Source organism: Mus caroli, chromosome 14 (genome assembly GCF_900094665.2).
Source record: "Mus caroli chromosome 14, CAROLI_EIJ_v1.1, whole genome shotgun sequence".
NCBI classification, from domain to species: domain Eukaryota; kingdom Metazoa; phylum Chordata; class Mammalia; order Rodentia; family Muridae; genus Mus; species Mus caroli.
In genome coordinates this window covers 83,861,320-83,878,095 of record NC_034583.1, presented here as the reverse complement: position 1 = coordinate 83,878,095, position 16,776 = coordinate 83,861,320, and the positions used below count along the sequence as shown (strand labels likewise).

The window sequence follows — 16,776 nt, the reverse complement described above, 5'->3', positions numbered from 1 at the left end:
CTTTTCTTCTTCTTCTTCTTCTTCTTCTTCTTCTTCTTCTTCTTCTTCTTCTTCTTCTTCTTCTTCTTCTTCTTCCTCTTCCTCTTCCTCTTCTTCTTCTGATACAGCCTCTGGTAGATAAATAATGCTCCAGTGGAAGAACACACATCCAGGATAAATAGGCAGAATGAACTAGAATTGATAGTTGTAAAAAACAACAACAACAAAAAAAAAAACTGATAGCTCTGTGGATACTGTGGCTAGAGAAGGGAGGTCGATCTGGGAGGAGTTAAAGGAGGGGCTATATAAGATCAAAGCACACTTATTCAAAACATGAATAAAATTTAATAATAATTTTTTCATATGAGAATAAAGAATTTTTCTATTTCACATCTTGCATATTTTAGCCGACTTTATTGTATCCATGATCAAGAAATTAAGGGCATCATCTCTCACAGTTTGCTCACTGCGTTGAGCTGCTGCTTTAACTGCCAGATTCAGACTATAATTCTGAATTTTCTCTTACTATACTATTTTCATCTGTTGTAGATGCAATAAAGTTCTCAGGGAAGACATTCTATGGAGTAACTCAACATTCTAAATGGCTTTTACAATGAGAATAATTAAAACAGTTTAGCTGATTCGTATGTATATAGAGTCCATTTCATTTTATTTAAATGTGATTTAAAAAAAAATTAAAGTCAAGTGGATCTGCTTTTATATTTTTCATATGCAAATCAGAACTATTTTCAGTAGTTTTGCTTGAGTTACAATGTCTGTTTTATATGTTTTTAATAATTAAGGAAAATAGATGGTTTTATTTTGACATTGTCATGATGATAAATGTTGTGGGCATGAAATTTTTTGCATGTTTTTATTTAACCCACATTTTGAGTATCATCACACTGTAGTGTATTGTAACTGTCTCTATCTTTGTAATTTTCTCTTCCCAAATAAGATTGGTGCCAATTTCTTCATGTGAGGTTTAATAATAATTCAGATACAATAAAGTTGTCAACTTTCTTAGGATATCCCAGAAGAATCAATGAGTATACCTGAATATTGTAATTAAGCACCCAGAATTATTAACCATAAACAGTAAAGATCTTTACATGTTTTTGATTTAAAGGTATTCAGGTTGATACAGAAAACATAAAATGATCTTCAGCAGTTAGGACTTATTTTTCATTAACATACATAATCTTGAAAACTACCTTTATTGGAGATATAGTTTAATTTTATGAAAGAGAACATAAAAATTCTATAATTCTGATCTAAAATCATTATTGAATACATTTTTGCAAAAAATATAAACCATTAGCATTATTTATTCTAACAATCCAGTGTAATCTTGGTACTCATACATTATTGGCCATTTTCTTTATTTGAAGAGTTTTCTATGAAGCTTGAATATCTCTGTATCAAGCATTAAGTTCTGTGGTACTGGAAGCTTTTCCTTCATAGCTTCAACTACATGTGTAATTACTTGTTCCATTTCATTTAACTTCCTGGACTAAAGCCGATGAGTGGAATGACTGCTTCTCAGTATCACAAAGAGTCCCTGAGAGAAAGCAGGATAATGTTTTAGTTGAGTAACTGAATTAAGAATGCTAGAAAAGCTCTTGACTTATCCTGAACCCTCTCCTCTTGTCCATGTAAGAAAGAAACACATGTACCACAAGATGGAGTTTTGGTCATCAATAAGCTTTATGAATATAATCAATCCTGAAATTTTCTGTCACACACACACACACACACACACACACACACACTGATTGGAGCAGGCAGTAGAAAAATTATATATATATATATATATATATATATATATATATATATATATATATATTCATTCTAGGTATATACAGGCAAGATCTGAAAGGAAACTTTTAAGTTTACAAGGTCCATAATAGTTATGAAGCCAAAAACCTTCAGCTTTGATTGATGCTTTATGGTTCCTTGAGATTGATGTTCATTGGCATTAAGACTCTTTAACAAATCAACAATAAAAGAAAGAAACAATCAAGTAGATGTTCTTATACACTTAAAAGCAGCATCCTTTATGAGAAGAGATAGTGAGTTAGACAGTGCTAGGCAAACCTTTTAGTTCTGTTATCTGTGCATGCGGCTGGAAAAGCTCAGACAGGTTCTGCAATTGGGATCTGATGCCCAACAGATGATAGATAGATCCAAGGGTGCAGCTGATCCTGACAAACTTCCAAGATGACAAGATGCAAGACAGAGATATTGACCCTGATCATGGATAAATATGTGTGTGTGTGTGTGTGTGTGTGTGTACACATGCATGCATATATGGTAGTTTTATTATGTCCATGTTAATGTATGAATGTAAGCATGCATGTATGTATCTATATGTGTATGTACACATGTAAATATACATACACACAATATATATATTGGAAATGTATAAGATGAATTAAGTAGAAACACTTCATAAAATAAGGACATAAAGAAAAAAGAAATGTTACTTAGCTATATTTTGTGCTAAGCTCTTAAGATAAATGTCGTGTGAGTGCAACATTAATGAAAATTATGAAGTACAAAATCCATCAAAATAAGGCACATTGTTATTTTAAAAAGACATATTGCTAGATTGATGTAAGTAAAACATTCAGTTACATACAGTTGATAGAAGTGTATTGACTGTCTTATTAGGTCAGTACTAGCTGACTTACTCTGAGCTAACTCCAATACCTACTCATAGGAAGTGTCCTATGACCATGATGGTTGTTTCTATACATTTTGGTGCACATGTCTATGCTTAGACTCACTACTCCTTAGCATTATGCTAGAGATGTCTACAGCATTCAGTGGAAAACATGCTGTACAAGTTTGTAACGTTCGAGCAGGAGGCTGTACCACACTGTGTATGAATGCTGTAGGTTGCACTACTTGCTTTGTAAAGTACATGGACTGTGTTTGAATGAGGATAAATTACCTAGGAAAAAGTTATTAATTTGTATTATTACAATCATGGAACACATGACTTTATATTAAGAATCATTCTAATTCAGATTTTACAGACAATCTGATGATATCGTTTCAGAGATATCTGCTCAGGGGAGGATGAAAACGGAAGTAATTTTCTCCTGGATATACCTGGGAACAGAATAATGCAATTAGAAAACAAATTAAAGTAGAATTTTTATGTAGAACTTTGTAAATTAGAATATAAGTAACCTAAACGCCTTTGATCCTTAGTTGTAAACTTACTTCCCACTTCAGGAGTACCTAATTTCTCTTTTATGGATGCCACCCTGCCAAATTTCTAAAAAATTATACATATAAGATGTATGCAATGATGGGGTCGTAAGATCATATCCTTGAGCTAAAAATACACTTTTTTCTATCACAGTCTCTTAGGAACTGTTATTGATGCACTGACATGTTTGTTCAGTTATCACTCAAACTGCAGGTCTGATGCAAGTTTCATAGATTTCCATATCTATGAAAGTTTAGTACACAACAAAATGTCTTGCCTAGTATTTTCTGTGTGTTTTATCAGTCTATGAAGGCTGAAATATGATGCTTCTCCAGACATTAAGTGCTCTGATCTATTCCAGGAAAGGTAACTCCTTAATTCCCAAAGTGCCATCATCTATTTATCTCTCTTCTTCCATCTGTCAGACTAGGATATGAACTAGATCCGAAGTATGCCAATGGCTTGTGCTGTAAGATCAAGAATTGACAAATGGGGCCTCATAAAATTGCAAATCTTCTGTAAGGCAAAGGACACTGTCAATAAGACAAAAAGGCAACCAACAGATTGGGGAAAGATTTTTACCAATCCCAGAAGACTTCTTGATCCTTCGGTTATTATAATCTTTCAATCTTCTTTTCCATGTTATTTCCCGATTCTTAAGAGCAAGAGTTGTACTGTATATGGATCTATTGGGTCCAGGCTTCCCATATTTTTGCCCTCTGCACTGTGCCCAGTTGTCTTTTTTGTAAAGTTGTCCATATGCTGTGAAATGAAGCTTGTTTTATGAGGACTGAGAGCTTCACTTATCTCTGTTATAAAGATAACATGGTAGAATATAAATCTACATTTCTTTTCCTGATTACTGTTCATTGTCTTACAAATTCAACTAATTTAAAAAAAGGTTTTACATGCATACAATCTCAACACATGTTTGAATTCTGTACTTATGTTCAGGGAAACAAATTATCCCCAGTCCACAAATAACTGAGATTGGAGACTCAGTAATGTTTTCAAAGGGAAGATTAAAAAGCCACAGGGCAAGAAGCGATTATCACTGAGATGTAGGAGTGATTTTGTTTCAAATATCAGGCTCAAAGTCACAGTGATGTCTGCAGTAAGAGTAGGATTTTTTTTCTTTTTGAAAGAAAGTCCAGCTACTTAGACTGTTTAGAACAAAGACTATTCAACCCAAGAGAAATGATACAAGATCTTATTCATGTGTATTCCAACTACCTCATTGTCTCTTTTTTGAAGATCATTATAAGGGCTCTGATTCTAGCAGACTTGTGGATACGACATATTTTACAGGGTGCAGGAGATTTAAAACATAATTCCTCCAGCTTATAGGACACCTCTATTTGATAGCACACCTATTAATACTTACTAAACATTTCAGAAATATTTATATGATATTTCCATATCTGAAAGTTATTGTTCAATATATATAGGTTGGAAAGTTTGCTGTAGAAGCTTTCTCAGATTTCCAGTTTTAACCCTCTTGTGAAGTCTGTGACCATTCATCTGATCCTATTCAACCTTCAGCGTTATTGCTAAACTTATGATCCAAAAAGAGCATTCCTCCGTTCTCACTAAGAAAAGGTTGAGGTTGATCTTTATTTAAGCACCAAAAGCTATGAATTTAGAGGAATATTATCCTTGAAAATCTCCTTTGTTCTCAACTACAGTTAATGCTATATGTCCTTAAAGAATTAGGGATATGAATTCTATAATGATAGACAACTATAATTTTAATGCCCAATATTATTGTAACCTATACTGTATATGTTATTATTGTTCACAAGAACAAAAAACAACGCCCATATATTTTTAAATATTGAGAAATAAAAAACAGTGTCTGGGGAGAGGAATCATCCATAAAATAACTGCTGAGCAAGCACATGGATATATATGAGTTTGAAGTCCCAGAATCAAACAAACAAACAAAAAAGCCAGTCATAGTTATGGTGGTGTTTGTGCGATGTAAGAACTGGAAGAGGTTGTGGAATCCTGAAAATCCTTGGCCAGGCAATATCAACTATCTTCAGGCATGAATAATAGTGCCTTTAAAGAATGTTCACATGGATACAAACACATATGCAAACATATGCATGTTCATGTGCTAACACAGCTATACAAATAAGAAACTATACCTCACACAACACAACATCCACTCCAAAACTTAAACATAAAATATATTCAGTTGATTAAGAGCAAAGATATCAAACCCTAACAATGTCTCAAATAATATTATACAGGCTTTCAAGACATGGCGAATTTTCAATTTTTCATCTCTTGCTCTACTACTATGATTAAACTAATATTACTAACTGTACAGTACTTAGAAGAATGTTATAAAATCTGTATTCTCTTAAATTTCTTAAATAAAGACTTCTTGTAATTTTAAGATATCAAATATACAAGATAAACTCTAAACTCTATGAAGTATTATTTCCTAAACAATAACTGGACTCTATTTTTTTACTTTTGTTTTTTATCTTTTATAAAAAAGACTCTGCCTTGAAAAAGGAAGGAAAGTGATGGAGGGAAATGGACATCTGCCCTTAGCCACCACATGCATGAATGAACATGGAAACAGCCAGCTATGTGTCATGTTACTTTAAACTTTACAACTCTGAGGCAATATTAATGTAACCTGTATGCATCAGAATATGCCTTTATGTTTGCCTGTACTCAATAGGGGATTTTAGATTCTATATCATCAGTCGTAAATATTTATCTTATTAATGATGTCAGATACATTTTTAAAAATTTTACGCTTTAAGAATGAGAAAATATCATGTTCCCAGACATAGCAAGGGATGAGTTGTGTCTGTTTATATAAGAGTTGGAATGTAACTTTTATAGCATATAATGATTTATTTACAAACACACACACAGACATGCAACAGGATTGTTTTGGAAAAATATTATTTTCCTGATTTAAATTAAAATCTACAAGCACAATATGAGCTGTTCCTGTTCTTTAAAACCAACATTCAAATTTAAACAATATTTAAATGAGATCTTTCAAAAATGCATAAGTTCAGAGTTGCTTGTGTTTCCAGAGATGTGATTTTTCCTAATACTTGTATAAAGATCAAATAAAGTAGATGGTAGCCTCTTAGCAATGCTAGCATGTAACATGTAGTGTTTATTCTTTGCCTGCCAATATCTATCTCTGTTTCTTCCTCCAGACTGATCTTTCACTTACCAATTTATATTTATTTTATCCCATAGTCCATATCTACCAGTATTTTGTCACTTATTAGTGAATCTAGGATTAGATGACATTCCAATAATTACATGAGCACATAAAACTGTTTGCTATGGTCTTGATAGCCAAGGACAACATTCCCATGTGTTCTTCATTTCTTCTTCCTATGAACTTTTACTAGAGCAGCCATAGAAGCACCGGGGAGAGAGATTCAGGATTAGGTGAACAGTGTTACTCTTGGGTCCTCTCTGTTTATGGTTGGTTTTATATCTGGATCTTTACTTACTTTTTGTGCACTGTACTTGCTATCTCTTGTTTCTAAGAGACTTACAAAACACACACACATACACACACAAGCATTATGAGCAAGATTAAGGTCATTGGTTTTTCTCTTTGATCCTTTGCTAAATCAATTCTTATTCAGCTGCTTCCTTGAGCCATAGGCTGGCTAGTCAGGTATACTCTGGGAATTCTTGTTGTCCAAGGTCAGACAGGTGCACATTACATTAAATAGTGACAGTAAAAAGAAACTTCTGTTTCTTCAACAACTCTAAAAGGCTCTTAATGTTCTTTCTACTACAATAGCATGATATATTTAATAAAATATAGTTCAAATATTTAAACAAAATATTTCCTGATGGAGATCACCACATTTGTTATAGAAATAATAATTTATAAGACCTTCTGAACAATATTAATGTGAATTAATAGCAATTTTTCAAGGCTTTGTATAGGAATTGTATATTTTTTTCATTTTTTCATGATTCCCTAATATGGTATGTCTTCAGATGGGTTAAATCTGTTTTGGGGCTTAAATGTAATTATGACCTTGAAATTATTCTGAACATACAAGGAATAAAATACTCTGTGCATATGTGTGTATAGTTACACACATACAGTTGTTTATATTCCCCTATGTGGCTTCCATGGCTTGAAGACCTAGCTTATAATGTATTATGGAGCTATAACGTAAAAGCATGCTTTGAGTAGAGACATGCTCTACAATGAGGTTAAAATTTTATTTTTTACTGATAATTATTATTGAGGTTGATTCTACAGAAATGCATTTGGTCTCTTGTTTATATTACAGAATTTAGCTAAAATGAGTTCTCAGATACTAGACACAAATCAGACTCAAATTCCTTTTTCAGGACTGACATTTCAGACACATATATTTCAGAAAGTTATCCTTACCCAAAGAAGCATCTCCTCCCAGTACTTAATTCCATATATGTTTACTTTAATAACAGTCATAATTTAGTATAATTTCTAATTAAATTGCTGCAATTATCTTGTATGCTGATTTTGTAAATATGATGAGGGGTAGCCTACTTTGTCACATGGGTTTGTTTACCAGTAAGTAAAATTGGAAAGGACTCTTGCTGAGTTGTTTTTTTTTCCACATTTCTGTACATATAATTTATAGATGTGAAAAAATCTTGTAGATTCACGAACAGCTGCTCTAGTTTAATTCAGTCATTTTATATTTTGAATGCTCTGATAAAATACTACATTCCTACTGGGCAGCATTTAACTGTGAGAAATAGGTTAAGGCCATTTCAGATAGCAAGAATTAAAGAATATAAGAAACAGTGTGACCCACAATGTGAATTGTTTAATCATTTCTCTTTGTGTTGACCCTGGGGGAGCATGAAGGGTGGGGTCACATTCCCTGATTCAGGGGTGAAATCAGTTTAAAACTTTTTTTTTTCCTTTTCTGTACCATCCCACAAGAGAAAACTTGGTAAAAGCCAGATTTTTGTTTTATTTTGTTCAAAATATTTAAATCCAAAAATCAAGTCTACATACTTAAAGAACCTTCTAGTTTCTTGGGTTCTCAAAATATATCAAATAGGTTTGAAGATAAATTTACCTACATTTCTGTCACTAGATTAAAATCAAATAGGAATAAAGTTCAAAGTACTGTAAAAGTGCTGCTATGGGCAATTTACATTAGGGCTTCTATTATTAAAAAACAATCTTAATAGGTATCTAAGACATGCTAAAATGCACATAAAATACACACTTCCTTTCAATAGCTCGTTTTACATTAAGGCATTTACATATAAAATATATCACATTTACATCGGGGAGAGTATCTCACATGCATTTTAAAAGTGTAAAAATGAAACATCTCAATTGTGGAGTCATTTAGAAATAAAAGGTGACGGTGATATCCCCCAAAGAAACAGTGAGTAGCTGCAGCTAGGGCGGTGGTTAAGCGTGCAGCAGATACAATGTAGGGAGTGCCTCACTGCCTCTATCACGACAGCTGTAAGTGACTGCAATCATACACATCCTTAGTTGTATTTATTTGAGTAGGAAAGATTAGTGATCAAAAATTGTTTTTAATTTGCTGAATCATCAGCTTTCCTCTTTGGTTACTGGAATAGTTACACACAGTCACCAAACACAAACCTAGCATTTCCTTTAAAAAAAATACTGAACAATGTCAATGTTAAAGAAGGAGAGGAGACATTAACAGCAGTTCACTGTCCCATTGCTGCCTTTACAAGTGGCCAGAATGATGAGAAAAGGGAGTGGGCCATTCGAAAGTGTTCTCCTGGTGAACTAAAGCATCCCCCTTGCTGGTTTGTCCCATTTCCATTGCCTGAATCAAGTCCAGTTCACTTACATGAACTCAGTAAATTTTTATTATAAGTTCATAAAACGTGGAGTGTCTACCTTTGACATCTTGCCCCGTACTTATTATCTCTTCAATGATTCTTCAATGTGCTTATTACCTAAGTCTTAGTTTTTAAAAAGTTTTAAATGGCATATAAAAAGAAGTTTTGGGGACTTGCAATGAAACTAGACTATGCTAACACTTCTTGTTACTCTTCAATTTCATATTTATTATTGTTGTCATCAATTCACAATATGCTTAAATTTCAATCTGTCAAATATATGGATTATTATGGCAGAAACTCGGAAAATGCCTCTCCTTATGATACAGTATTGCTTATAAATAAGCCCTTAATAGTTCTGATTAAAGAACAGTAAGCTTCTAAAAAATTACAGTAAATGCTCCCTTTCCTTGGACTGATTTTTCTTCAAGTCTGTATGTATAGTTTGAAAGAATTAGAATGGGATTCCATCTAAAAAGGGCATAGTTCGTAGTCCAATAAGCCTTAAGTACAAGTGGGGACACAGATTAGGAAAACCTTTAATTATGTGATAGTTTTTAGAAAACTCTGGGATTCAGTGATTTCTTCACCATACTTTCCATAGCGGTGGGGATATGTTCTTGTAGATAATAGGCACTCACGAATTAATCATTAAATGAATAAATTAATTAGTAGCTAAAAGACTCTTCTGCATAAAACTGGATATTGTGAATTCCACTCTAGTTTTTGACAGTAAAGAGAATCACCTTATCTTATTTTTTAAGATTTAAAAAAATGTAATTGATAAGAATAGACTATTAAATCTTTAAGTAATTTCCAGATTAAAAATAAGCCTAAATTCTTCATATGTGAACCTATCTAATGTAAATACTTTTAACACAGAGTAGGACGTTAATTTAACTTGCCATTTTCAAATAATAAAATGAATCATAAAATAATTCTGTGGTTTAAATATTTACTTTATCATTACTAGTGGGATCCTTTTGAATGATATTTTTTAAACAAATTTGTGATAATGGAGACATTTAAAACCATAGCCTGTAGTGGTTTTCATAAAATATACATTAAGAACCCTCTTTGAATATTGATCACATTAATTTATACCTTTCAAATGTTAGTGTAAAGAGTCCATGTACTACCCTGTACTAGAATCAAATTTGTGAAACTCTAGACTTCTATATGTTCCTCACTTTTAACTACAGAGCTTTGTCTAAAGTGCAAGTTCTTTTCAAACAATAGGGTCTGAAGCAACATCTGTGACAAAAGCTACATTTTCTGCTTTTCATATGAAAATTTTAATGCTTAATGTTAGTGAATGGAAGCAAATACTTTTTGACTAATCGTGACAAATTCATTCATTATACACACACACACACACACGCACACACACACACACATATGAAGATAAACTACTACAACTTCCTTTTATCGTGTATGTATATAATACTTCTATTATGCAGCAGAAACTCTTTTTATTTGCGACTTTCTGATCTTACAATGCTGTATGGGCCAGGCAATATTTTCTCATGTTTTCTTGCCAGAGATAGACTAACCTCTTTCTGAGCCAGAGCAAACGATCTAGCACGGGAGTTAAAGTACATATGATCACTTGCTCTACACTCAGACAACACTTACATATCCTGGACATCTCTCAGAGAGCAAGACAGGAATGGGGCTGCTCACTGCCAAAATCAGGCTTAAACCTTCTCTACTCCAGAGAGACAAAGGTCCTGTCATGATAAAGCCAGTTAGGCTTCTGCTTTCCTCCAGAGAACTGGCCTCTCAGACATCATGTGACAGGCAGTCTGCTGACCTAGCAGATAGTCTTGGAAGTCCTCTGACCCAGCTGAAGCCCGTCCTTCCTTGTCTGTTCCCCTCCTTTCCCACTGACTAGATTTATATAAGCAATCCCCATCATTTCCCTAACCTAGCTGCCTCAGAACCAGTCTCTGGTCATTTAGACCTGCCATTCTCACCACCACTGCAATGGGTATGTTTGATTATTTTTATTCAGTCCATTGCAGCCACTTACCAATTCTTAGTATCCATCCTGTCCCTCCACAGACTGAAAAATACTGCACAGTTCTGGCAATAATTTTTAGACATATTTGTGTCAGGTTAATTAATAAATATGAATTATGATATCATTCTTATTTACAGTATTTCATTGAAATTTTAAAAACTACATCTTTATTTTTCTATTCTCATTCATAGCATTTAAATATCATAACTATACTATAATGTCAAAAATAAAAAATATTTAAAATATATAGTGTAACATATGAAAGATAGAGTCTACCAAGTTCATTATAATACTTTTAGAAGAAAATATTTCACTCATTATTCTTAATAATATTTCTAATATATACTAGATACTTAATATACAAATACACATATATCCATATTGTAAGAACTGCTAAAATAAGAGATAACTACTGTTACATATTTTGAGAAATATTGCGTGGAGAAAAATACTATAACTAAAGCAGCATTATATTTTTCTTTCATATGTATTAAATGTAATTTCATTTTCTATGAAATAAAGGACCCTTGATGGTGTATGCAGTATTTAAAACTTTTCAGAGGACAATGTGACTTGTCCTTAGCTTTCTCCTGGATAGAAATCTTAGAAATCATTGCTGACCATCATATATAACGGCCAATGAGCTCAATGCCCTTGATATTCACTTCATCCATAAAAGATCATAGCAGATGTAGAACATATTGAAGTATGAACTTAGGGGAACTTTTTCCTTGACAGTTAAATGTCAAGTGAGAGGAAACACAACAGTAAACACGGTAGCATAACCTTTGTTTCAGGAGGGCTGGTGCCTGTCTGATGTTGCTATCTGTGTCCACCTTGCTTTGCCATCACAGGACTCACATTGGCATACAAGACAACCTTCAGAAGGGGAATGAATGATGCTAAACCAAGAGTTTCGTGTAAAGGGAAAATGTGCGACATGAGACACAATTAGTACCATTTATGATTATAGTTTATGGGATGTTGGTGTCAGTTCATTAAAAATGTACTGAACTATCAACTCATTTCACATAGGCCATTGAACAGCAATAAAGTAGCATCAGCTATTCTCCAGGATGACTTTTAGCTGGATTTGAACCAGTGACTCATAGAAAATAGGCTGTGTTGTATTGTCAGTCTATAAAGGCATTTTATAGAGTTGCATTACATCTGCCTACTGAATTTGCTTCTAGCGGCATGCCTGCTTCTTTGAATATACTCTGTAAATTATCGCCTGAAAAACACAAATATTAAATGCTGGGAGATGGTTTTATTATACACCATCTATTCGAATTTTATCTGTTTCTATGTATTAGTAATGTCATTTAATCTCTATAAAAGTAATCATGTGTAGCATCATACTGGAAGGTCTTTTGGCTGTGAAAGAATGGAAATTATTTTCAGTACTATAGTATTCATTTACCAACATATGTAATTCCCTACAGATTACATTTTCACCCCCACATAGCTGCACGTATTTTTATATCTCATGTATTACATCAACCCAAAGCACATTGACCGTGAAAACTGAACTCTGGTCCATGCTAGAACGCAGACTTTTGTTGTACTAAAGCACTGACTTTCACTGAAGTAACTATAAGCACATCTTAGCTCATTACGTGGTTCATATATGCAATGCATGCCAAGGCACTATGCTAAATACATCTCTACTGCAATGTCTTTAAAAGAGGCTCGGCATAAAACCCGAACCAGTGAGCGAATATAGCTCATGAACCACTCCCTGACTCTGTTTTCAAGTTTTGAATAAAGTGATTTCCTTCAATATATATCAATATCAACTTAACATACCTTTATTATGTGTAGTAACAATTTTAATTAATTTTTTCCATGTCTAGCTTTAATGAAACATAAACTCGTTCTTGTTTGATGCTACTTTATTATTATCGTTATATTTCATAATTTAAAGGGCAAACTGAGAAGTAAGTCTATACAACACAACTGTACTCCATTGCAAGTCTCTCAGAAGGAGAGGGCCTCAAAAATAAACAATCATCTACTCAATTCTGTGAAACAAATGAGTCCATGCATTTGGTATTTGGGAATTCCCTATAATTTCATGAGTCCAAGTATGCGCCTTTATTTTTCTTAAATTTTCCCCAAGGTTTTACATTAGTTTTATGCCCTCCCATTATTAAAGGTATGCATTTGTTTTGGTAACTTGCCAGTTGTCCATTACCTAGTAAATGCAAGTGAAAAACGCTGGCTCTTTATTCCTAGCCTTGCATACTTTGACTTTATACTATATCATTTATGTGCTGTAATATTTGAATCTGTGTTCTGCTGCGCATGAGCCTGGTGCCAGGGAGAAGCCAGTGTTAACTGCGTGTCCTGTGGTCTTCTTTGTAGTCTCAGCGCCGTGTTACCTTTCACCTCCCGGATGGCTCCCAGGAAAGCTGCAGTGACAGTGGTCTGGGAGACCACGAGCCGGTGGGTAGTGGAACCCTGATCTCACACCCTCTTCCTCTGGTTCAGCCACAGGACGAATTCTACGACCAGGCCTCTCCGGACAAGAGGACCGAAGCAGACGGCAACTCCGACCCCAATTCTGGTGAGTCCTCTTCCTGTCTTCTTAGCTTGCTGCTGTTCCAGTTGAGCTGTGTGCTGCTGAAACTTGTTTAAATGGTCAGTCACCCTGTTCTGCCAGTGAGGGACAATGGGCTATACCTGCTATAATTAATGCTATACGTCTTGATGTAAATGTAGTGTGATGTATTTGCTATGTTGACCCTTGAAATGGTGTGATATTCTTTTTAGTTTATGAGCCATTAAAGTGATTTTCAAATGTTCATATATATATATATATATATATATATATATATATATATATATATATATCTGAAAGAATATTTTTGTTTAAGTATAATCTGGTGTCAAAAGGGTTACAGAATAAGCAGTTAAGATTGATAAAATACAGATCATTAGACTATTGTGGATGATATGTAATAGAAATAGAAATATGTTTTTGTGTGTCTGTGCATACATATATTTGTCTGTGTCATTTTGCGTGCTATCTTCTAAAGGACTATTTACACAGAATAAAGACTATTGAATGTGATGTGAATCCGTCTGAGAAAAAAAAGGAGATAATTCTTTCATAAATTTTTATTCATGTTTTGTGTTTTGAATAATTGAGTTTTGCATAAGTAGGTTGAAAGGAATGTATCTGGGCTAAACCCTACATCATCCAAGGAGCCACATCCGACCTTGGAAATTCTCAAATATTCCCTTTAAAGCAGGGCAGAATTCTCATCCTGTGGCTCTCAATGCCTTTGGCAAACCTGGATATCCAAAAATATATACATGACAATTCATAACCACAGCAATGTTATGCTTCTTTAAGGAGCAACAGGATATTTGTATTGTTGGTGGGTCACTAAAAGACAAGGAACTGTATTAATGGGTCACAACATTGGGAATGTCGAGAACTACTGCTTTAAAGGGACTTCTGCCTGTCAAGGAGATCTTGAGCTAGGACAGCGTTGTTATTGAGCAATATTTTTTTTAAGAACATGTAAACAAACAAAATATCCTTGGTGACAAGGTAACTTTAAAAAGCAATGAAAATTATAATACTCCTTCCAGAATAATGAAAATGATTTCTATTTTTAAGAAAAAATATCCTTTTTTTTCATGGTGGTAGAATGCCCTTGGAGGGTTCTGGGCAGGAATATTAGACATATCTTTGTATGCCCCCCCCCACACACACACTTTTTGTTTATTTAGTGAAAAGAAATACTGAGTAAGCACAGCAAGAGGGCGTCCTAACCAGAACAAGAACATCAAATGACAAAGAGCACACACATTCAAAACAGACAACTTGTCCTGCTCTTTAACCTGCTTCACATCGGTTCGCTAGAGGAGGAAGTGAAGTTAAGCTGGCTTTCCCATGAATCTCAAGCTCTTTAGCACCTTCTGCTTCAGACATTACTGTGCCTCTGGCATTTCTGTGAAGTAGGAATATCTAGAGGAGGTCACACGCTCAGACAGGCTTTCTTAACAAGTTCCCTTCTGGTAATTCAGCTTTCGCGTTCACTTACTTCTACAGTTTTGAGCCTGTCTGGGCAGAGAGGTCTGTGTTAGTACTTCCTTCTCTCACACTGTCCCACCTAAACCGGACCACTGCCTATGCAGGGATCTCATCAGGCTCTTTTTCACTAACAACTGCTAAATGTGGGCAGTTACATCAGATCTCACTGCAGACATTTCCCTTTATTCCAGGAAATCATTTAGAAGTAAATCCCATGTCATCATTTTCAATGTCTGTGTCTCGTCTGCATGAGCAAAACATTAAGCACATTTTTATATCAAATATTGAGAGGTAAAAGTCTCAAAACCGTATTTCTCAAAGTGAGCTTGAGAGAGCTGGATAATTCTTTATTTTCTACGGATTTCCTGGCATGTTAGCTTTACTAACTGATGATTCTAGATTATCTCATTGAGTAACATTTTCCAAGGAATTGTATGGAGGTGATGTCGATAGGTAGAGCTTATGATAGCTCCATTCAAACAGTTTTCATAGTCTACAATTTTCTCTAACTAGCACTAAGCTAAGTATTTTCAGTGTAATTTTTGACCACATTGTCTACGAGTGTTTGGATGCTCTTGCCTTTGAGTATGATTCAAAATAGCCACAGAAATACAACCATTAAATATCCTGGCACACACCTGTACAAGTTCTCCATAGACTGGCAAATGTATTTTACCCAAGAGTCTGTAAAGTTGGAGAAATACATTAAATTCCAGGTAAAGGACTTAGACATGCCTAAAAGTATCATCAATTTCCTTTTAGCTAGAATAATGAAATCCTTTAGAATCACACACAGTATGACAGAGGGCAGTGAGTTTAATCACTGGGTTTTAGAAAATGATGAACATCTGGGTAATTTTCTACTTAACTAATTGAATTAGAAATTTAAAAATATTCATCTAAAAGGAAAAGGTGGCTTTTAGGATATATTAACTAGGTGAACAAGATGATAGTTATTTTCTATTTTCATTGTCAGAGAATTATCTGTCTGTGGTCATTCAGGGTAAAGTGAGAAGTACCAAAGTACAGGTAAATTTAACGAAAATATAATACATTTCATCACCATTATAGAAAAATACATATGTACAAATTAGCATGATAGTTGTCTTTTCGTCCTACAAGCAATAACATATTACTACAGATAGACTGAACCAAAGTAAAAAGCTTTAATTTTCTTTTTTTTAAATATTTTTTATTACGTATTTTCCTCAATTACATTTCCAATGCTATCCCAAAAGTCCCCCATACCCTCCCCTCCACTTCCCTACCCACCCATTCCCATTTTTTTGGCCCTGGCGTTCCCCTGTACTGGGGCAATCCTTCCTTAAATATACATTTCAAACAAATTGTGGTCCATGTTTTACAATATGAATGCTTTATAAGAAACATTGCTATAAATAATTATGGATAACATTTATTTTTATTTCATTTACACTTTTTTTTCTTCGCTGAACTTGTATACTTGGTAATATGAGAAGAAATCATTATATAAGTTTAGAGAAGAAAAATGATCTATAAGAAATTTGTGTGCTACTGATAGTTGGTGAATTGATTTAGGAAAAAGTGGACTGGATGCCTTTTTAGACTGGAGGTTTTTTGTCACTATTTTGATATATTCTCCCAAATCTTCCAATAAACACACACACACACACACACACACACACA

General features: G+C 34.0%; 1 protein-coding gene across 5 annotated transcripts in view; it reads left to right on the top strand.

Moving 5' to 3' along the window:
- The window catches only part of Pcdh9 (protocadherin 9), an 844,061-nt gene that overhangs the window by 539,005 nt on the left and 288,280 nt on the right, over positions 1 to 16,776 (top strand). For 3 of the 5 annotated variants that reach the window (XM_021181285.1, XM_021181286.1, XM_029469350.1), the window contains one exon: positions 13,431 to 13,632. In XM_021181285.1, the coding sequence (XP_021036944.1) occupies positions 13,431 to 13,632 (202 nt within the window). The remainder of the gene's footprint in view (positions 1 to 13,430; positions 13,633 to 16,776) is intronic. The other 2 variants (XM_021181288.1, XM_021181287.1) reach the window with 1 other exon arrangement.